The sequence below is a fragment of the Copadichromis virginalis genome, linkage group LG3, assembly GCF_057382275.1.
Source record: "Copadichromis virginalis isolate Kocher_CV1m ecotype Utaka linkage group LG3, C_Virginalis_male_GT1.1, whole genome shotgun sequence".
Classification (NCBI taxonomy): domain Eukaryota; kingdom Metazoa; phylum Chordata; class Actinopteri; order Cichliformes; family Cichlidae; genus Copadichromis; species Copadichromis virginalis.
In genome coordinates this window covers 43,449,291-43,472,541 of record NC_140620.1, presented here as the reverse complement: position 1 = coordinate 43,472,541, position 23,251 = coordinate 43,449,291, and the positions used below count along the sequence as shown (strand labels likewise).

Sequence of the window (23,251 nt, the reverse complement as noted above, 5' to 3'; positions counted from 1 at the left end):
AAAAAAAAAAAAAAGCCTAAATTATATGTTATTATGTTCTTAACATATCTGTTAATTCACTCGAAGTTGGCTTTTATTTTGAAATCCGGTTTCCACATCCATTCCCGTAATACTTTGAATACACAGGGAACGTAAAACAAACTGGAGGCTGGCTTGACTGCAAGTCTCGAATTGGAGGCTGGCTTGACACAAGTGAAGCAGATGGGGTGCACAGGTGTGGATCTAGAGAAATTTTCCCGAACATAGCGTGGAAATCAAATGGGGTAGCAAAATCAAAGCCGTGTTTTTACACATGCTGGTGTTACATCCCTGTAATCTGCTGTGTGTGTGTATACCAAATGCAGTAAGTATACACGTTTCATAGAAATGGTCTATAACTTTATTTTCTTTAGCCCAGATAATTAAACATTTCAGTTACATAAAACATGTGAATTTTGATTTATGCACCGTATAGCCTTCATAATAAAGAAGTATGTAGCCCAATAAGTATAAAATCCAGGAAGCTACACAACATGGGGTGGTCCATTTGTGAACCTAATAAAGCGACTCATGCGTTTATATTGCAAAAAAGCCTGACATTTTTTGGAACTCTAAACTATCTAAGAGGACGTCGGCCTGATTAATTGCTGTAAGTCATGCACTGCATGGTTTCTTGTACCATTTGATTAAAAATGTGAATTTAATCACTTTATTAGAGACATTGACTTTTTTTTTCTCCGGATCATTTTTTAATTTTAATTTTTACAAATATGAATAAGAGCATGACCGGAAATACATATATGCAGTCACACTGCGTTTCATACGTCAGTCAGCAGGTGTCGCTACCCCGACTTCTTTTAACGGAGCATAAACAAGTTTATGAGTAGTTAGTAGTTAGATGCTACCCTTACCTCTCGAGCAACACAGCTGAACCACCATGAACAGCGAGGAGCATTTATCGGTGAGTGGCATCACTCTTTAGCTCACTTGGACTGCATGCGCAGGTCCTGCGGGTCAGCGGTGGTGATTTCATCGTCCGTCCTCCATCAGACACCCAGGAAGACGGTCCTGCCCCCTCTGTCCAACAGGACCCTGTACCACCCCTCCTTCCTGCCGCTGTACAGGGCCGCAGGCCTCCCACGCCACAGTCAAGAAAACGCTCAAACAGGTGAGTCACTTTTACCTAAACCGGCTCAAGGGGAGCTTCATCCAGCTGCTCAACCTCTGAGAGGACTCCCTGATTTCTCCCCAGCTCACCCCACCACGCCCGCAGAGTTCTTCTACACTGACCCCACCATGTGCTGTGGCAGGAGGATCCCCAATAGACTCAGTGGGTTAAAGGTGAGTGAGAGACCATTTCATAATTGCACCAACAAAACACACTGTTGTGGAGAAGCTCCATTTTTCATACTCATTCATTTTCTAAGGATTAGTTCCTGCATGCCCAAATAAAGACTTGTATGGCTTTCCAGGGGCCAGAGTCCCACACAACAATACCACAGCTTAAGTATAACTAAATGCTCTGTCAGAGTCTGTCATCAAGACTTCACTCTCAGATAACTTTGAAAAATATTGTTGGTCTTTTGTAAACTACATTTTGCCTCCACCTCTGTTTACCCATCGTCCTCTACTCAATGCATCCACAAACTGAAGTACCATCCTGTGGAAATTAACTTATCATATAAATCAGATTTCATAATCGCTGTGTGGTTACAGGAAAGAGTCCAGTGTGTCAGCGTTTTAATAACAGTGTTCATTTAGGCCACATAGAAAAATGCACACATCAAACGCTTCATGATAATTGTGTTTTCTTTTAGTTGCTCTTTGAGTCGTTCAGTCAGTTTTTGTGCTGGTGTATTGTGATGCGACTGCATGACAGGCTTCCACCATGTTTTACAAATGGCTGTAGACACTTATTGCCTGACTCTTGCTATTTCATGCTCCACTTGCTAATTTTCCAGGGTGTCCTCTCTTTTAAGGACACCCTGGTGCCAAAATACTATTTGATGCCTGTCCGAGTTATCACTACTTGATTCAGTGAAAGGTGCAAAAGGAATGGGAACAAATGATGTGTTGTTTTTGGAGCAACACACAGCTGTTCTTTCTTTCATCTCATTTCTCTCAGGTATTTGATTTCTTGCAGCTCAACACGCCACGACCCATCATGTCCGCCTGCCTGGCCCCACCAAACCGCCCAGACCCATTCAGATCAGGACCACACCCCACTAGAGATCTGGGTAGCCCCACTTGGAGAACACAAACCATTCACCCTCAGGTGCAGCCAAGGCAGGTTGTCCTCCAGCTTACACAGGAAGAGGACCAGGCCGTTACTAACCTGCTGAAACTGCACTACCAAATGGACGATGACTCAAACCTCAGTCATCCTTGTGCCAAGGATGGTGAGGAGGGGTACAAACCTGCTCGTGGTGCACTGATAGAGGGAACGGTTTGGTCAGATGCAGAGCTTGAAGTCGCTGACACTCTCTCGAGTCAATTAAAACTAAATTATGTTGACTTGTTGAAGGCCCAAAACCGAAATGAAACAGCAAACACTCCTCCCGGTCCTCTGCTATGCCCAAGCCCTCAAACACACCAGGAAGCTGAAGCTCCACTTGCATTAGGAAGTAGCGCCGTTCCCCTGAAGACATCCCCAGTGATCAAGAGCAAAGTGAGTGTCTTTGAAGGGTTTATGGAAGCAAAGGAACAGAGGCTCTCAGATTTGGAGGGCGATGCCGTGGACGTGCTCCTGAGCCTTATGGATGTTGATATCACACAGTGACTGCTCAATATTTATGTTCTCGGCTCTTGTGTTTGAGCATTGTATTTGCACTTTACCCAGTTTTGGATTTTGCACAGGTTCCTCTGACAGACGAGAACTTTATAATGTTCAGTAAACGTTACCGAGAAACAAAGAGCCAGTTAAAAAGACAAAAGGTTTTATTAAAATATGTCCTGAAGGAGAATCACCCTGTTGTAATTTACAACATACTATACAGACCAGACCCCATTTCCTGATACCCTGCAGGGGGAGCTACAGCACCACTCCACAGTGGTGGACAAGCTAACAAGCTAGTCAAAAGCACAACTACTAAAAACATAAAAAACAAAGTTCAAGCACAGTTTGCACATGCTGAAAGCATAAACCCCGTACTTCACAATTGTGTACTTCTGTTTTCAATTAAAAGGCACTTCCTGATTTTATGTCTGTTTTCTAGTGAAATTTTAAAACGTTAACATCTTTCAGCTGAGATGCATTTGGGGGTTTTTGTGTTTTTTTTTAAGACTCCTTCTGTTCTCTAATCCGGCAAACCAAGTGTCACATAGCACTAAAAAACAGGGCATTGTTTGTGTATTGACAACTAAATGTTTCCAGCCAACACCCAGCTCCTGTCTGAGCGTACGAGCGTTTGAACAATGCCACGAATGACTGGCATGTGAGTTTGGCACAGCAGTCTGTGAAGAGGTGTTGGCGTGGGGCTGCACGGAAAACAGGAAGAGGTGGATCCTTGCAGTTAGGGAGATATGTAAGCTAATCCTCTGCTGTCACATACTTTCTGTTTCTTCTGCTGAAGTAGCACATGCTGCAGCAGCTCGAGTGTGTGTCCGCCGTCTCGTCGTGGTCGCCCTTCTGCTTTTACCTTTCGTTTCCTGTTTGCTAGAAACTGGCAGCTCACGTGGCACAGTCCCTGAGTAACTGTCTTTCTCAAAAGTGTCCACGTCATTTACTGTAAACATCTACTGAAGCGTGCGGGTCTTGCTGTTTGCAACCAAAGTCGCTGCTTGCATGACTCTGTAGCGCTCCCGGAGGTTCCTCCTCCTCACGTGTTCGTTTGTGATCTCGATGACATTCGCTACGGGGAACCAGCCCTTCTGACCGTCCGACAGGCGGGTTCCTTCGTACAAGCCTATTCAGGGGGGAGGGAGAAAAAAAAAAAAGAGAGGGGAGGAGAATGGGGAGAGGACAAACAAGGGAAGGGGGAGATATTGGCGGTTTCTGCGTCGTTCATGCAAGAAAGTCAAAGCAAATAAACTGCTAAAGCGAGGGTTGGAGGATGGAGGCATATAAACAAGCAGAGTCCAGGGAGGTGATACAAAGTCATGTTAGTACATGTAACTTTTTCTGTGTAACAAATGTTAATAATAATAATTAGTTTCGGTTTCAGCTGCCACAGCTTGTTTTCTAAAGATAAACGTTTCCCACCCGATGCTCTTACCCTCGTTGGTTTTGCGGATGACGTTGATGATCTCAGTGGGCTCCAGGCTGAGCTCGTCGGCTTGCTGGGCGATGTACTGCTCCACGCACTGCACCTGAGGACAGTCTGCCATCCACAGACACATATAAAATTGTAAACTTTCATAACTCGCATAACACTCGGTGTGTGTGAATTTTGTATGCGCTTGTCCTCACCCCAGTCCTCGTAAATCACTTCCTTATCATCTCTCTCTTGGTTGGCCGTGTTGGGGAAAGCTGCCATCCACCTGTCCATGTCCGACCTGTTGATGGAGACGGCCACAGTTTAGTCTCATACCAGTGACGTGTAATTCCTGATGTAACAGTAGGAAGAGTTTTCACCTCCTTCGAGGTGTGCGGAGAAGAGGAGGTCAACAGAAAACCATAGCAACCCGTTTCTGAGGCTCAACATGTCCCACAGTCTTCTGAATCTAAAAATCCTCACATTGCATTTTGGCACATCTCTGAAGAATGTTCCCAGCATTATATTTAGGTTCATTTAAGTTTAGCAAATCACTTTTATAATGGTTTGGTCAAGAGATCTTGAGTTTAACCTTGATACGTCGCCAAAACTACCAGTTACACAAACAGGCGTGTGTTTGGACTGTGGGAGGAAGCTGGAAATACCAGAGAGAACTCAGACAGACACAAGGCGAACACGCAGGACGCCAGGGACCTTTTTACTGTGCTGTACAGCGCTAACCACTGTACTGGGTGCTCTCCAACTCTCACCCTATGACGGCTCAGACAGGCTTCAGCCTAACTGCAACCCCGAGTTGGATAAGCAGAAGTGGATACACGAATGGATCGACATTAGATGTTTTTTGGCCTAAGTACTAAATTTGAAGGATTTATTCCCTGGAGTCACACATTATACTATTAGCATAGTGACCGATATTTGCATTTTACTGTGATGGTGTTAGAGGAAAACTATGTCACCTAACTCACCAACAACACATCCTCAAAATGTTTAACAGAGAAAATGTTTTGCATAGAGCATTATGGATTCTCTGGCCTCAATCACATCCTGGACATGTTTTTGATTGCTCTGGATCACCTAACACTGGGGATATTTTATAACCTGCAAAAACATCCTAACAATGTTTCCGTCAGATCATGTTGTCATCAAGTCAAAGTCAAAAAGACCATATTTATCCTCAAGGGGCAATTAAGACACATGATACCTTGCCAACCATGCATATAATAAACAAACATCACAATGAAAATTGTTTGAAATGACAAACATCCTTTTTTTCCATGTTTAACTTCCCTGTAAGCCGGTTGTAGCAAGTCTGTCAACATCCAGGACGTCAGCTTGTATGCTCTCCAAACTGGCTCCCAGGCATGAATCAGGGGGGGCAGGACTTTGCACATGTGTTTGTTGTATTTGGTTCATAATTTCACTTAATTTGTAATGTAGTGTGAATGTTTTTCTTTGTGCTCGTTAAGCTTTTACTTTGAAAGTCAGAACAGCTGTTCATCCAGGGCAACATTTTCAAGGAGTGGCCAGGCAGGAGTGTAATCTAGTTACACTTTTAGGCCAGAACTGTTTCTTGGTGGATCTCATTTCTCATTTCCATCTCACATAACCTTTGAGTAACTCGCAGTTCATCTACAATTTTTCCTTTTAGGAAATTAAATGTTTCTTTTACATGAGTCAAATTACCCGATTCATGCTGCTTCTATGTAAACAGCATGAACTACTTGAATTGGACTTTGACTTCATGTCTAGTTTTTCCCTTATTTTCATTCAAGATACTGCAGATGTTAGAGTCAAGTACATGCTGTTCACACACACACACACACACGCGCGCGACCACTCACTGAGAGGAAGCTTTGATGAGCCGCTCAAACAGGCGTCCCTGGTGGTTTTCCAGCAGCGTGAGATTGAAGCAGTGTTCGAAGGGGCTCCCACTGGTCCCGCTTTCCTCTATTGGCTGCACTTGCACCAGAGAGCGATGGGCATGGTCGAGCACCACAAAACGCTCCGTGCTGTTTGAGACAATGTAGACAAAAGCTAATTACAAGAAAAATATGAGAAGGAAAACGGGTCTAGCAGGAAGCAGGTATATCGCATGCTGTGTATACTCTTAACGTCTAGCACCTTTGGCACCACCTTCCCTTAAATTTTAGGGAGTTGGAGTTATTTAAACGAGTGATGACACGCATTTAACTCTTTCCCCATAAAGACGACATTCGGCGACCTCCCCTGTAATGAGCTCACTATATATCATTAAAGATGTAATAGTTTGGCAAGTATTAGAATAGTTTCTGGGCTTTTCCAAGGGTAGCTGCATAGGCAGAGACCACCCTCACAGTGTTTAATGATTAACCAAAATGTATAATTCTGAATTAGTGCATAAAGCTGAGGCTAGTAAATATCTCCAGTTTACAGATAGGCTTTGATATCCACTGACATCAAGCAAATTTATGTAGCTGTTGTCACAGAAGCAGAAAGATGCATTTATTAAGCTGTAAAGGGACTGTGAATGCATGATGTGTACAACATCTGAAAAATTCAGTGTACGCTTTCGATTCTAATCAGAATCTAGCAGAACGAATCAATGATGCATCAAAGATGGGTCAACAAATTAAGAGCATTTTATGTTGTGTCAGTTTTGTTTTTGAACCTAACCCCTTTTTGGCAGCGATGACGAGCAGGTCGTTGAACAGGAAGAAGTAGACGGGAGTGAACTTTGCCCTCATGTTGAAGAGAGTCGCTCCTTTGGACATTTCCTGGAGCTCTCCCTTTTTCTCCAGATATCGAGTCTGGGAGATGATGGGGATGGCCTGAAGAGGACAGGTGGCATTTACGACTCTTCAAAATAAAAGAGATCACATAAGCTGAATACAAACATCAACACTGCCGTTACCTTGAGCTTGTCAAACTCCAGTGTCTTAGAGATATGAATCAGCTCCTCCATCTGTTTCATCTTTCCCACCTCTGTGTTACACACATCAATGATCTGAAACAAAATGATGAAATCACTTAGCAGATCCCTTTTATTTTCACACTTAAAAAAACCTCCTCTCAACCATCCTTGTATAAAACCGTGTGTCTCACTGGGAGTATCAAGTTTATTCCTCTGGCTCTTTTAATAAACCTAATCTCAGCCTGCCACTGCCCTCAATGGCACCTGTGACTCACTGAGTTGATTCAGTAGGAAATCCTTCATTCAGACAATAGCTGACATCTAATTTCCAGAAGCATACGGCGCACTTTAGACTCAAATATGCCGCATTTGCAGGCAGAAGGGTGGTTGAGGAGTGAGGCGTGTTTACCTTGGACACAGAGGCCAAAGCCTTTGAGGCTGTCTGCTCCTCTTTCGTCCCCTCTTTTGTTCTCTTCAGGATGTTCTGAAACAACAAACAACAACTTTCTATTTCTGCAAACAGACAAACAACATTACCAGGAGACATTTTTCCACCAAAACACAAGCAAGGTTGTGAAACTGGGGCGAGGCGAGTCTGTGTGTTTGCTTATAGGTTAAAGGATCAGCGAAGGCTAGAGTGTGTAAGATTACGCTGGAATGAGGGCATTCCACACATCCGAACACCGTGATGAACTCATGCTATTGCCTTTCACTGACCCTCAGGAGAGAAGGGTCAGCTATGCACAATGTACTGTGGCGTTTTGTTTGGCACTTAAGTAAAGCACGTAAAGCTTACAAAGGCTGTCACTCATCTGTGAGTTGCTGAGCTTTTTCCTCTCAGGAGAGAAGCAGAAGCAAATAACCAATTTGTCACTCTGTGGCCTAAACATGCACTCACATGCCACCTAGTTAGTAAGGGCTTCACTAGTACCAGGTTTGACTCCAGTTTGCCTTCAGACCTGGCTTAGTTACTTGTGACATAGATTCAACAAGGTGCTGGAAACATTCCTCAGAGATTTTGGTCCATGTTGACATGACAGTGTCACATAGTTGCTGCAGATTTGTCTGCTGCACATCCATGATGTTAATCTCTAGGTTCACCATGTCCTAACGGTGCTCTACTGGTTGACATCTGGTGACTGTGAATCCTGAAATATTTATACAACTGTGTTTATGTTGTTTTGAATGTTGCAGCAGAAATTGAGATTTATCAAGCCTGGAACATTTCTCTCATCTTCTGTTGTTTAATATTGAGCCCAGACAAATTGTAGCCTTAGTTTCCTGTTATCAGGTGACAGGAGCGGCACCTGGTGCAGTCTTCTGCTGCTGGAGCCCATCTGCTTGTGTGTTCAGACATGCTCTTCTGCATACCTTGGTTGTATTGAGATGTTATCTCAGTTATTATTTTGTGGGGAAAAAATCCCAGAAAATCAGCAGTTTCTGAAATACTCAGACCAGGCTTGTCTGGCACCAAGAAACATGCCACGTTCAAAGTCGCTCTAATCATCTTTCTTCCCTACTTTGGTGTTCTGTTTGAACCGAGTTGTCTCCCTGTGATTGGCTGATTAGATATTTGAAGTTAAGCCCAGAAAGATGATTCTGATCATGTGGACATTTCTATAGAAACCTATAGAAACCTTTCATCACTCATCAAAGTGAATTGATCATTAATATGTATGTGTCATGAGCACTGATCAATGGCCCTGAATACTGTTGACAGAGAGTTGGGGATTGGCTGCAATTACAGAACTTATGTTAACTAACAGTGGAACAGGTGTACCTAATAAAGTGACCAGTGACATATGCTAAGGCATAGAGAGTGAAAACTGGGTGATGCTGCACACCTCAATGAGCATTTTGATGCGTGTTATTCGCTGGAACGGCAGTAGCAAGAAAGACATGAAGGGCAGCCGCTGGCACTGAGGCGACTCTTGGAGACGAGTGATTACTGCACTGAACTGCAGGTTGCTCTTCCTGTAAATACACCACAAAAGTAAAGATAAGGTAAGACTTTGTCTCCAGTTGAGACAGTTGGTACCCTGCCAGCCTGCACTACTTACAATCTTTTCTCATAGTTGCTACGGAAATTCTCAGAGAGTTTGAACCTGATTCAAGTGAAGCTCTGGTTGCTTACATGAGCTCAGTGAACATCTTTTCCTGGTAGATCTGGTTGCGTACGTAGTCAATGTAGGCGGGGAAGTTGTGCTGGGCATGGTAGTTGATTATATCACAAATGTCAGAGAACACCACGTCCTGAAATATGCGGTCCTCCAAGTCTTTCAAGAATCTGTTGAGTCAGATAACAAATTTTCAGAACTTGCAGAAAACTGTGCACAAGCCTGTTGAACCATAAAGAACAAGCTTTACATTCCTGTCCCAGTTTCATCTTCAACAAGTGACCTTGCAGCACTTCACATCATAAATCACTTTGGAGTTTCTGTTTTTTCCTTATCTCCCTTCACCCTTTTTTTCCCTCACCTCTCGCTGACTTCACGGATCCTCAGGATGTTGGAGAAGAGGGTCTTCCTGTCTCTGATGATCATCGTCTCTTCCAGCTCCCGGCTCTCCATGAAATGTTCAGTCAGAACATGAAGAGATCGCAAGTAAGAGGCCTCTGATGTCAGGACCTCAAACATACTCTGTCAGGAAGAAGGTGAACAAAGCTGCACATTAAAGGAAACCAAGATGACACAAAAAGCAGGATAACTGCAGTTTTCATGTTTATAGAGGAAATATTTATGATTTATATATGATTTTTTTTTAAATAAGAAGAGTTACACAGGTTGTGAAGGGCTCTTGGGAGCTATTTATAAACAACTAAAATCCAAGATCATCATTTCAAACAATTGTATGGATGTGTCAGCAAACGTCTGGAAGAATACACAAACTGTCACCCTCAGATCAGAAGAAACTGATAAGCAAGAACCACCCAGGAACCACCAAGGCTCAAGCCTGTGAGGAACTGGAAACTGCTGAACACCAGCATCCTGTCCACAGTGAAGCCAGTTTCACCATGAACTGAGAGGGTGTCGACCAAAAAATATGTTTCCGCTCCAAAATGAAATTTACAAATACATGGATAATACACGGAGACCAAGACTGAACTATTTGGCCACGATGACAAGAGGAATGTTTGGAGTAGCAAAGATGAGGAGTTTAAACCTGAGAACACTGCATCAGCTGTTGAGCATGGTAAGCATGGTGGTGGTAGCATCAAGCTCTGCGGCTGCTCTGCTGCCAGTGGTACCAGTATATTGCATAAAGTGGCTCGAATAATGGAAAAAGGGCTACCTCCAAATTCTTCAACTTCACCTCAAATCAACAGCTAGATACTTGAAACTTGGGCACAGCTGGGTGCTTTAAGAGGATGATCCCAAACACACATCAGACTGATTTTGGGATGGATAAAGCAAACGAGCATTACGCCTCTGGCATGGCCATTCTTCATGCCCCGACCTCATGTAGACTATGCTTAAAAGACAGATTTATGACACAAAGCAAGCAATTTAAATGGAGCAATTCTGCCCAGAGAAGTAATCAAATATACAGCCAGAATGATGCCAGATGCTTGATGATGGCGATCAAAAATGTCGAGTCAATGTGCAGCTTGTCATTTCACTAAATATTAGTGAGGGGTGTATTTAAGCCTGTATCAGTACTTCAAAGGTTATTTACCTTTACAAATTCTGTTACTGGCACTACAGCTTTATAACTAACTGTAAAAGCTTTTCTGAACGTCATACCGGGTGAATCAATATGATGTAATAGCAATGAGTTAGACAGTGTGGCTAAATGGATTCTAATTCATGTAAAAGCATTATATTATTAGTTGGAAAACTTGATCCTGCATCTCAGATTTCTCCTTTCAGCCTTTATTGATTTGTCTTTATGGAGCCTCTCTGCCATGCATTATCGTCTCCTCTCCTCCACTCCCTCACCTCCTGGTACTTGCACTGGTCAGAGCTGAGATTCTCCAGCACCCCGCTGTCCCGCACATTTGGGAGTTCCTGCCACAGAGTGCTCTGAACCGGTGTGGGCACCGGGCTGCCCCTCGGTCCTCCATTTCCAGGGCGACGACCGAGGTGGTCCATAGCATAGTCCGCACTAGTTTTGCTGATGTTACGGCAAACTGTCTGGCGCCGGATCTCTTTTGTAATGACAGAAGCCCGGTACGTCTGGTAGAGAGGTTCTGAAACAGGGAAAAGAGTCAAACATTTTCCTGATTACTACATATATTCATAAACATCAATCACTCTGCTTCCCAGTGGACCTGCATAATCAGTTATCAGTAAACCAAGAACTACTCGTTTAACTTTTTGGTTACGTTTTAGGCTTTCCTTTTCTTTTAACTTGAATTTTATTGCTACTTTAAAGCTATTCTTCAATTTTCATGCCTTAGCTTCAACACTGTCACCGTCGCTCTTTGGCGAAGAGTTTCCCAGCAGCATCACTTCCTGCTGCGAGGTAAAGCCAAAAAAATGTCAGAACTGCATCTTTTTCATTAAAATGCATTCGAGTGACAAATAATAAAGTAATAAATTACTTTGTACAATCAGTGATTTGTTCAGTGAGAGCAAATAAGACAGTGCTGTATATAGTACATGATCTACTGTCTCAGGTACTTTGGAATTAGGACAACATGCAATACATCTTAATGGAGTCGATGAAAATACAGATGAATATCATCAGATTCAATCACACTGACGATAATGTGCAAAGAAACTGATTAAATGGAGACAAACATTATGGCTCATAGTAAAATTCACCAAATGCGTTTCCTATTTAAGATACTAGTAATGACATAAACCTGTATCCAGTGCAAACGCTTGTCTAACTGGAACTACATATCAAAATCTGGTTTTTGTAGGGACAGAAGCATGTCTAATGAATGTCTAACAGGATTTCAGCTACTCAACAGTTCATCAGGACTGTTTTTTAGTGGGTGAAAGGTTTTGCAGGCACATCCTGTTAGCACCTGTACTCATGTTTTACCAGCATTGGAGTTTCAGTATGTGGAGAATGTGACAAGGTGACAAGAAAGAGTTTCCTTAATCTGACGTCATGCAGGTGGCATTTGTTTGTTGCTCCAAAACCTGCATGTGCTGTTGAGCGTTAGCGGCGCCTTCACAAATGTGACCCAGGCAGTGAATTCCGACTGTACACAAAGACAGCCAGGCAATGACACGATCAGAACAACTGGACTTTCCAATATTTCCAATGTTTTTTTTAATCTTAGCTTCACTGTCTGCAAATATCCTACGAAACTACGTCCAAATTTTTTTTGTTTATTTAACAGTTTCTGATGCAAAAAGTAAAACTAAACAGCACAGTGTTGCCCCAAATCATCATCCAGCAATCCTCTCAGGTATGATGGCAAAATCCCTGCTCAGCGCAGCCACACATGCCTGTAGGTGTGACCTGACCAATCAGCAAGTGAAATTTGCCCCTTTATTGATGCTGGCAATTTTTCCATCTTTAGCCTGTGGCGATAAGGACGCGTGGACTGTGAGCGGATTACTGTAAATGTAAAGGCATGTTTATTAGAAGTTGAATCATTTATGGACTTGTTTTGGAAACAGGGTTACAGTTGATAGATCTGGGCTTGTTGTGGCTTGTTTGTTTTGAGTGTCAGCCTTACCATCCTGCAGACGAGTGTCGAAAATAAACCCAATCTTCCTCCTGATAGAATTCCTCCTGTCAGGGGACATGACATTGGAGAAAAGGGTTAACAACTTACAAATGCCCCCTTATTAATCTGTCAATACTCTCAATAATATAAAGGCTGGTTTAAAGGGTAATCCAGGTGAAAATCTTTATTTTTCTTATATGAAGACATTGTGTTAGCTCTTCTCTAAATGCGCTCTACCCTGTTTATCCATTTGTAGCTTGAGCCCTCCTACTGTATTTTTTTAGCAGGTTTTACTCAAACAGGAGGGAAAAGCACCTTTGTTTAGGAGCATCTTTGGAAATATACTGCATATATTTGTGTCATTTTATCTGAGGAAAATATAAAATATTTCCACACATATCCTTTTAAAATGGAAAGGTAAAGATGCTGACTCACTTTTCTTCGCTTGTGTCCTCCTTCTCTTCCTCTTTCCCTCCATTCTCCTCCCCTAGTAAAAGAAGACATGGCTGCTTTTAGTTAAAGAGATATTACCTGTATGCATCATTCACAGCTCATGTCAGGCACACAGAATCCTCGTTCAGACCTTTTTTCAGTGTGAGGGACTGCGCTGAGGCAGTGCTGAGCCTCCTGGGATCTGCCTTTGGTGGTGGTGGTGGGAGTCTCTGAGGTTGGAGGGAAATGTGTGGAGGTGGAGTGTGGGCTCGCTGAGGGCTCAGTCCAGTGGTGGCGGAGCCACTGGGGGAGGAGGGTCGCAACAAGTGACCCTCCTCCGGTGTGGGCATGGGAAGAGGAATGCCGCCCCTGGGTATTGTTTGGCTACGACTGTCCTGGTTCAAAGGGATCCTCGGGGGGATAGCAGGCGGAACTTCGTCCGGGGTCACTATGGTTTCTCCCTCTTTCTGAAACTCGGACGTGGGATCTGACAGACTGTTGGTCAGTTTGGACCGACGGCCTAGTTTGCACACTTTGATTAGAGGAATATCCAGCTCCTTACACTCGACTGCGTTGTTTTTAGGAGTGGGGTAAATCAATGGAAGCGTGGCCTCGTAAATATTCTCTTCTTCATTTTGGGTGCTTCCGTGCTGAATTTGCGGTGACTGCATACGTTTTGGGGGAACGGGGGGAGACCCGGAGCGAGTGATAGCAAGCGAGGCAAGAATGAAGTGAGGACCCGGGTCCGAACGCCTCCTCTGGTTGTCCGCAATCAAAACACTCAACGACTCGTGGAACTTTGCTTTTTGTTTTTTCAACGCCTCATCCTCCTCAATCGCAAAAGTGTCCTCTGTGTCCTCTGCCTCACTGTCCCCTTCATCCACAAACTCTACTTCCTCATCTTCCCAGTCTTCCTCATCCTCCTCTCCACCCTCCTCCCCAACATCTTCCACGTTCACGGGGACCCATATTAGTTTCATGCCAGGCCGCTGGAGGTGGCAGATGCAGCTGCAGTTCGGGGCGCAGCACGGGCTGACAGGCGTGTGATGACTGTGCTCCGCCTCCACTTTATCTCCTCCAGTAAGCTCAACCTCAACCTCCTTTCCATCAGGCTCTGCGTAAAACATAAGAAACACATGAATTGTTTTGAAATGTTTTCAAAAGGGGAAGAAAGTAAAATGATAGTGAACTTCTCAAATATTTAGTTTCTTCCTTATTTTGCAATTTAAAAAACAAAACAAAACACACAAAAAAACTGAGCTAATGAGTGGGAATGGCTGCTTTCTGCCCACTTCCTGTGTCCTCAGACAGAAAGGTACACTTTCATTAAGAGCTTTGCTTCCCCTTCCCCCCCATCTTCTCTTCCCATAAATGCTTCACATGCACATGCTGCACCGTTGAGTCAGCACGCGTCTTCAAATATTCATGGAAACATTTGGAGGATCGCATGGGGGAAAATTCAATACCGACAAAAGGAAATGGAGGAGGTGGAGGAAAGAGAGTGGTGAACTGGAAAGATGGTTAAAGGGGTCAGCAAGTAAGCATCTAAAAAAGCTGGGAAATAAAGGACAGTTTTGGTAACTTTCCAGTTAAACCATTAAGAACACTGATGCACTTTGCCATGCTGGTGACATCAGCGATGGTGGTGTTGGACCACCTTTATTTCCTGAGAGTTAAACGAGTGGAATCTCCCCAAAACTATCAGATGCACCGACACAGATACTGATTCAGCTCAAAACACTGCACAACAGCCGTCCACAAAAGAAAAGATTCACTTACTGCACATTTGATTTGTAACTGGTTATTGGCCACTAGCACATAATCGAGGCACCGGTTGCAAGTTATATTAAATTTCACCAATCACCATTTTTTAAATCATTTTTACACTAGCAAATCACTAGCAAGACAATAAATATATAAACAATTTAAAATGAGCTTATTATCCCTAAACATTTCTTTAACATCTACTCTTCTTCAACTTAAACTCATTTTAATTTTTTTTATTACTGTTGAAGTAGCTCACAGTAGAAGATCCTCACTATGTGCCTGTGACATTTCTATTTTAACTCTGTTGTTTATTTATTGTATACGGTGATATTTTTAGATTTTGCCCTGGTGCTGCAACAGAATCATTTCGCTTTAGATCCATTTTATTTAATCTTTTAAAATGAATGAAATCCCTGTTTTGGGGTTCTTTTGTTTGTTTTTACTAATGTTGACAATAAAAGATAAAACTTGTGGTTGTTGGGGTGTGCCGGAATAAATTCTGACCCTCCCCTGCCCTAACAGGAATATTTATTTTTAAACTTGACTGCATGCTTTAGCTATATTCACTCAAAGACTCAGTGAGGTCATGTTTAAATGTTTTCTGTTTGAACAAGGAAGCAAAACAAGGGAAGTGATATTGTATGTTGGAATGGAAAATTCAAATCTCACATCAGTACCAATGCAACTTAATTTCTTTGGGTTTCACCATGATACACCAAAGAAAAGTGTCGCTGCAGCTTAAACAAAGAGATAGAGATGGAAGAGATCCCTCTAGGATCCCTCTGTCTTTTCCAACAGAAAGTAAACACAGCACACCTAACTTTTTGCTTTGCACACACACACACACACACACACACACACACACACACACACACACACACACACACACACACACACACACACACACACACACAGGATCAGCTGACTGACTTCTTTTATGGGACAGACCATTCAAACACAACCACACCTCAGAGCTCACTGATTACGCTGCACATTTGACGTTACACATTTAACACTCATATGCCAAGGTCTTTAAATGCACACACACACACACACACACACACACACACACACACACACACACACACACACACACACACACACACACACACAATTTTTGCATCAGACAAAATGTCTAATAATTCATGTGTGATCTTATGCTACACTAAGTCTGTGAAACTAGCCTAATTATAAGATAAAACAATTACTGCTGTCATCTGATCTTTGACCAGCTGTTGCAAGAGATTTTTTTTAATTGGAGGTAAAGGTTTAAACACGTTTAGTTTCTAGTAAATCAGGTGACACTTGCTTTTGATGTGAAACTGCATTAAGAATGCATTTCTGCTTCTTTGTAAACACTAACCTTACTTCACTCTGACCATCTTTATATCTGTGACAAAACCTGCAGTTTAACTCCAATCAACGCAAATTAAAATAATAAATTAAACTCAAGATAGAGGTATTTCTCCCATATACTTCTCCCAAAGCTTTACCTGATCGGCCTCCTTCCACGCTGCTTCTGTCCCCCTCCTCTCCTCCATCAAGCTCCTTCTGTTTCTTCGCCAAGCGGCTCCTCTTCTTAGGGAGCGGCGGCGCTGCCTGCTCTGCCTCCTTCTGAAGCTGCAGTCTCACCCGGGGTTTGGGCTTTATCGTAGGAGGCCTCTTGGACTGTCTAACTGGCTTGCCTTCTGCAGTACCATTGGTGGCCGGTTCCAACCTTTCAGTGGACTCCTGCTTGCTGAACTGGTTCACAATCCTCTTGACCTTCCCTCCAGAGCGTCTGACATTGCTGTCCCTCTCTCCAAGAGTAGGGGAACTGCATTGTGGTTTTGGAGGAATCTCCGGCCTTGGCTTGGCCTCGGGTTTGAAGGGTGAAGTGGATGTCGGCGGTTCCTGGACGGACATGGTGGCAGGAAGGACGTCGTCTCTTCTGATGTGCTTCACTCACTGCCCTGACCTATCAAAGGCCAGGCTTTTGTGAATGTTAATGTGAGCGTGTCATCATCTCCTGAGGAGTAAAAAGAAATAAATGTTTACAGAGAGGAAATCGATGTTCCGTAACTCGGTATGTGAATACCAGCGCTGAGTAGGACTTTGAGTTCTTATGTAGAAACCCCCCCTCTGCAAGGCCACAGAGGAGAATGAACTTTACACTGTAATAAGCTCATTAGTTTCCAACAACTGTATGGTGACGGTAGAGAGTGTTTTAGCTGCTCCTAAAGAAACATCCTGCACTGCACAGTGTTTATTCGTTGTTTTAATGGCTTCAGAACAGGGATACTGGGCATACCTGATGGCAGTAGCAGCTACGCAAGGCCTTTTGTTATAAATAGAAGAGCTTCTGTGCAGAGGAGCAGTGCAGATGCAGAAATACAAAAAGCATTTCTTCTTTTGTGTGCTGTATCTGTGTAACGAGCCCCCAAGGTCATGTGATCAAGTTACACCAGTTCAGTTTGATTAATAGTTCATATTAATGCATCAACAACCACTCGACCGTCTCCCGTGTTGACATGTCAGCTTAAAAGCCTCACACACATCTGTGTTCAGAGAATGAGCACATCCTCGACAGTTGTGTTTTCCTCCCTTCACAAATATCACCATCACTCGTGTATTACTCAACTTTTAAAAAAGTTAATTAGGGATGTTAACTGGAGTACTTTACAGTTGTGAAAACGTTGGTCTCTCACACATACACCCTGACGTCACGCCTGCAGTAAATCTGCAGAGACCTAATCTTTTAATCTAGAGGGAACTCGGGGAAGTTTCCATATTCAAAGCACTCTGGTCATTCAAATGAAGCGAATAAACCAGAGCTTTTTTAAAAAGTGTCTATAAAAAGAAACGTGATGACAGCAATGTGGTAGTCCCTTTCCATTCTGGGTGACCAAATGTCCACGCTGCATATTCCTCTCACCATATGTTTTTTTTTTTTTTTTTTTAATGTGCCTGTTTGTGTGCGCGACAACTGATGCAATAGCAAATCAAAGCAGGCTTAGTCATGCACTGAGTCATGAAGAAAAGAGAACAGAGATCCTGAAAAACATGTTATTTCTGCACTGCTTTGTATATCGTTTTGGTGAATAAATTGAGCGTGTAGCTGCAAGCATTCTGATTTTCTAGACAGTTTTAACTCTGCGATTACACTTTTGATTAGCTGGTTAATCTCTCGAGCATTTAAAATGCTGACAAATCCATGTCTATGTGGTGCTGTAAGCAGGAGCGTCTCTTAAATGACTCATAGATGAGCAAATATGGATTACTTGTTAAGTTTTAACAAGATTTATGGAAGCCAAAAGAGTAACTGATCATAAGTCACCTTAAGCACAGCTGATCACGATTCACTTTTCGCATTAGCAGATTATTAAAGCACCAGTCCACCAAGTTTACAAGTGGAAAGAGACACAACCTTTAGCTGGGGTTACCGAGGAGCAGCTTTCCAGGAGCAGCTTAGGCTTGAAGACTGTACTGCACAGTGAGGGTCTTATCAAAGAGATTCAATTACTATAATTACTATACTAATTATTGGAGTGCTCCTTGTTGTGATGATCTGCAGCCCTGTGCCAAACTGAGCATCAGAATGAGGAAGAAAGGCGATCTAAGTGGCTATGAATGTAGCATGGTTATTGGTGCCAGACTGGCTGGTCTGAATATTTCAGAAACTGCTGATCTACTCTTTCCACACAGACATCTCTAGGGTTTACAGAGAACGTCAGAAAAAACAGAAAATATTCAGCGGCAGTGCTCTGAGTGAAAATGTCTCATTGATGTCAGAGGAGAATGCCCAGGCTGCTTCGACCTGATAGGCAACAACAAGCACTCGTTACACACCAAGGTATGCAGAAGAGCAACTTTGAATGCTCAACACATAAAACCTTGAAGCAGCAGCAGAAAACCACATTGGGTCCTATCAGCTAAGAACAGAAAGCTGAGGCTACGGTTCACACAGGCTCACCAAATTTGGAAAGTAGAAGATTAGAAGTTTGCTGTCTGGTCTCATGACTCTTGATTTCTGGTTTGACATTTGGCTCTCAAAGTCAGAATTTGGTGTAAACTACACGAAAGAATGGATCCATCCTGTCTCATCAACAGTTAAGGATGCTGGTGGGTTAATGGTGTGAAGCTATTTTCTTATCACACTTTGCCTCTTAGTACCAACTGAACATCGTTTAAACACCACAGCCTCCCTGAGGATTGTTGCTGACCATGTCCTTTATAACCACAGTGTGCCGCTGATAGCTGTTTCCAGCAGGATAACACACCTCGGCCTCTCTGAAATCTCAAAAGTCTGAGCAATGTTTCCCCACATTAAAATATTTGTATATTTTATGTGTATATATGTATATTAAGGATTGTACATACATGTAAAACATATTTTACTGTAAAAACTGTTGTTGGAACCATACTGAATTTAACCAGATAAACATAAAGAGAGAGAGAGTATGTATAGTTTGCAAACAGCCATTATAATTCATCGGACAATGAGAATAGGACAAATCAACAATTGACAATGACTAATTAATATTGTGCTGAACACAGTCTGATTCAGTAAACTACATCAGTGTCAACTGTTTACTATCATAGCCAAGTGGCTAGCAAACGTACACAGAAGTTTTCACTATCCCTACTAATTAATGTTATCTTGTTGTATCTCTATTGAGGTCAGTGCTATCCTCTATGCTGTTGCATGCTGGGGCAGCAGGTTGAGGGTCACAGATGCCAACAGACGAAATTAACTGATCCATAAGGCCAGTAATGTTGTGGGGATGGAGCTGGACTCTGTTAGGGTGGTGTCAGAGAGGTAGATGTTGTCCAAGATAAGGACAATCATGGATCATACCTCCCACCCACTCCATGACGTACTGGCTAGTCACAGGAGCACGTTCGGTGAGAGACTGAGATTACCAAAAAGCACCACTGACCGACACAGGAAATCATTCCTGCCCGTTGCCATCTCCCTGTACAACTCCTCCATCTAACACACTGTGAACACTGCTGTAGTGGCAATTCCTTTGTTTGACAAACCAAACATCCCACAATTAAACGTCCACAAGCCACAGCTGCACTGAGATAATATTTTGTATGCAGGCAAAAGAAGTCCACGGTCCAAACTTGAAGGTTGCGTTTTTATGGTTCATTCATCCAGTTTGGCAAACAATAACAAGATCCATTTTTTGTTCCTTCCTGCTGCTTCTCCTGCTCTGGTAAAAAACCATAGGCCCACCCCAGTGCATGCTGGTCCTATACCAGTCTCTTTATTTATAGAAACAAAATGGTCCTACAGGTCTTACTAATTTAACAAGGTAAACACCAAACAAACAAAACATTGAAACAAATATTAACCTACAAATAAACGTGTAAATAAACCCCAAAATATAAGTGAACTAACAACAAACTTTAATTTCAAAATAATAAAAATAAAGAACAAATAGCTCCAACAACTGCAATAGTTAGACCCTTTTTACACACGCTCTTTTCCACTCTGTAATATTCATGTCAATTTTCTTGATATTTATTTATAACCACCTCTGTTAATTCTTGATATTTATAACTGAGTGATCTGTATATATTAGTGCTATTTCTTAAATGTGTAAAATCTGTAACATAATGTATTGTTTGGAGTTTAGTCTGTTACTGTTACTATTTTTAAAATTTCTTCTTGGAGGAACTGTAACCCACATAATTTCCTTAGGGATTAATAAAGTATTCTGATTCTGATTGTTTCAGGATGACCTGCCATTATCCAATCACACATCTCCTTACCTGCATCTTCTTTTCTCTTTTTTCTAAACTGAGCACCTGATGGCTTTGAACTTTTCTTGTCCATCTTCCATTGGTTTTAATTTTATACTCCAGTATGAACACCCATCCCTCAACCCGAGGATCACCACAACATAACCTAATAGACCTACACCTTACACACCCTCCCCTTTCGACGGGTTGTGTGTGAGACTTTAAATCATCAAACTGTAAATTATACATTTTAAATTGTTATTGATCCCTTTACCCCTATGCCTAAAGTGTATATTTATTTTCTTACTCTTCTTATAGTTATTGTTTGTTAACTTGCACTGCTGTAACTGGAGCCTCGTCGCCTCGTCTCTCTATATACTGGACTGTATGTAGCGCAGATGACAATAAAGTTTACTTTGGGGAGGGCGCCCTCCCCGCAAATGGGCAGCAGAAAACCGCTCGGTGCCTATGCCATCTCCAAAATGCGCTGGCTGATGTCGGGGCAGCTCGAGTACGAGCAACTTCTTTTGGAGATGCCTGTGGTACTGCCCCCACCACACAACCGCCCATGTCGCCCCGATCAAAAACCGCTATTGACGACAGTTTTATAAAAGATTGAAGGCTTGGTGTAAGAAATACATATGCTGTTCTGTCTCAGGGAAACCACATTTTAAAGATATTTGTCATCTTTATTATACTTACACATGCAAACAGACAAGTCACTGTGACCATAATAGCTCCTTGACTCAGAATCTGACTAAAGTCAACCGCACACAAACACCAGTAGACAGTTGTTACTGAAAGAGTGCACCAGCTAGTCAGACAGGTTTGGAGGGCATGTAAATGATGCACAGCTTTAAACAAGGAGACAGAAAAGCAAGAGTCTCACATTTCAACAAAGTAAATCAAACAGCGCTACACCACAATCACCCCCCTAACCCCATCCTTGTCTTATGTTTCTGTGTCGCGTTATGTGTTTTTTGTTTTTTTGAGTTTTTAAGTACTTTACAGTTCTTAGAAATATGTTGAGGTATAATTCAGAATTAGAAGCATTAACCCATCAGGAGCTGTAGCAGTGTGTGTGTGTGTGTGCGTGTGGGTGTAGAAGCAGGTCTTTCCACATCTCACTCCAGTTATCATCACCGTCCACAGGAGTAACTTATAAACCTTTAACAGGAGGGTGTGTTTGCTCACAAAGAACTTGTGTAGACGTTAAAATAAAACACTAATGCACTTGCAGATAAAACAACACACTTTTAGGTCACGTTCCAGACATTGCTTTCTTTCAAGCAGTGGCCAACAGATTTCATCTCTTTTGTGTACATTTCTGTTGACCTGTTTAGCTCAATAGCTGCATGCTCCAGTCTGCTGGACCATACAGATGCTCAGGCTGGGTCAGTGGGCCACTCATTCATTTCACTCAGTGTATTTATCCTGTAAATCCAATACATATCAGATATAGTGTCATCCCTTAAATCAATCCAGCTTGAGAACAATACTTAAGTGCCTTTAGAGAGGACGTCCATTAGCACAGTGTTGTGTGTGTGTGTGTGTGTGTGTGTCCACATTATGCCATTAAGCCTAATGGATTAAGTGTGTATATAAATTGGGTATGGGGGCTTTAAGAGAGTCTCTCTACCTCAGCAGCATCAATACTTGTGATGTGGATGGAAGCTCCACGTTGGCCAGGAAGAGGAGACAGGAAAAGGTGTGCCAGAAAGGAAAACATACACACACAAACAGCGCGGTGGGCTCTCATGGAGATCGAAAGAAACAGAGTTGGTTGATATGAGGAGAGAGCATACTACCATGAGGTTATGAATAGGCTATATAAAAATGCCCACATTAAGACCCGCCAGATGTGGATGATCCTACAAAGAAGCATGATTTTACTGTGAAAAACAATCTTCTTATGTAGTGAATACAAAACAATCACTGTTTATAGACTAGAGCACTTAATGGACTTATGAGTCCATAACAGTCTCTGAAATATAATCTGAAAAGATAGCATAAAACCACAGAAAACTCTGCGCTAATACAGTCTTTAAAATAACCACTGTTAAGTTTAACACTGTCACTGTATCCCAACATATTCCACAGAAGGAACAGGTGCTCGCGGAATCCAGCAAAGTGCACCTGTTAAAATGCCAAATATAGACAAAATCTCCATATAAAATATAATTACACAGACAGAAACTCACCAGTGTTGTTGAAGACGGGTCTGAATGTTTCTCCTCAGTCATTCGGCTTTAGTGCTCGAAGTCCAACATACTCTGCTTATGTTTTGTAAGAAAATCGAAAGCTTCGGGATTAAAAACCTGTCCACAGCTCACCTACATCAATGAACTTTAAACTGTGCTCGCGCACGAGAAGAAATAAATCGGTAGTTAGACAGGCTGTTAGCAACAAATATCCAATAAAAACAAAACCAGTTCAGTTCATTGTTGACAGGCTTGCTGCCTGAGCACCCATCACCCCTCTCTTGTTGTCTCGCCTTTGTTACCAGCAGAATATGAGAGGTAAAGGAGTGCAGCTGCCCCCGAGAGCTATTGCTGCCAAGCTAACAGCAGATAACTGCAGCTTCCGGTACTGTTTTTCAAAATAAAACTA

General features: G+C 42.5%; 2 protein-coding genes across 2 annotated transcripts; one reads left to right on the top strand and one right to left on the bottom strand.

Annotated features, from left to right (window-relative positions):
• Positions 1-825: 825 nt before the first annotated feature.
• Positions 826-2,912, top strand: LOC146714882 (uncharacterized). Its single transcript, XM_085451211.1, has 3 exons — positions 826-1,147; positions 1,232-1,320; positions 2,105-2,912. Exons 1-3 carry the CDS (start codon positions 976-978, stop codon positions 2,756-2,758), a joined length of 915 nt encoding a protein of 304 aa, XP_085307337.1. The 5' UTR covers positions 826-975; the 3' UTR covers positions 2,759-2,912.
• Positions 2,899-23,233, bottom strand: arhgef15b (Rho guanine nucleotide exchange factor 15b). Its single transcript, XM_085451198.1, has 16 exons — positions 22,843-23,233; positions 16,405-16,919; positions 13,296-14,258; positions 13,148-13,199; positions 12,722-12,777; positions 11,022-11,272; positions 9,562-9,722; positions 9,218-9,370; positions 8,928-9,057; positions 7,493-7,567; positions 7,084-7,176; positions 6,846-7,000; positions 6,035-6,202; positions 4,388-4,473; positions 4,194-4,298; positions 2,899-3,884 (listed from the first exon to the last, which is right to left on the bottom strand). The coding sequence occupies exons 2-16, from the start codon at positions 16,814-16,816 to the stop codon at positions 3,715-3,717; spliced, it is 3,030 nt and encodes a 1,009-aa protein (XP_085307324.1). The 5' UTR covers positions 16,817-16,919; positions 22,843-23,233; the 3' UTR covers positions 2,899-3,714.
• Between the last annotated feature and the right edge of the window lie 18 nt (positions 23,234-23,251).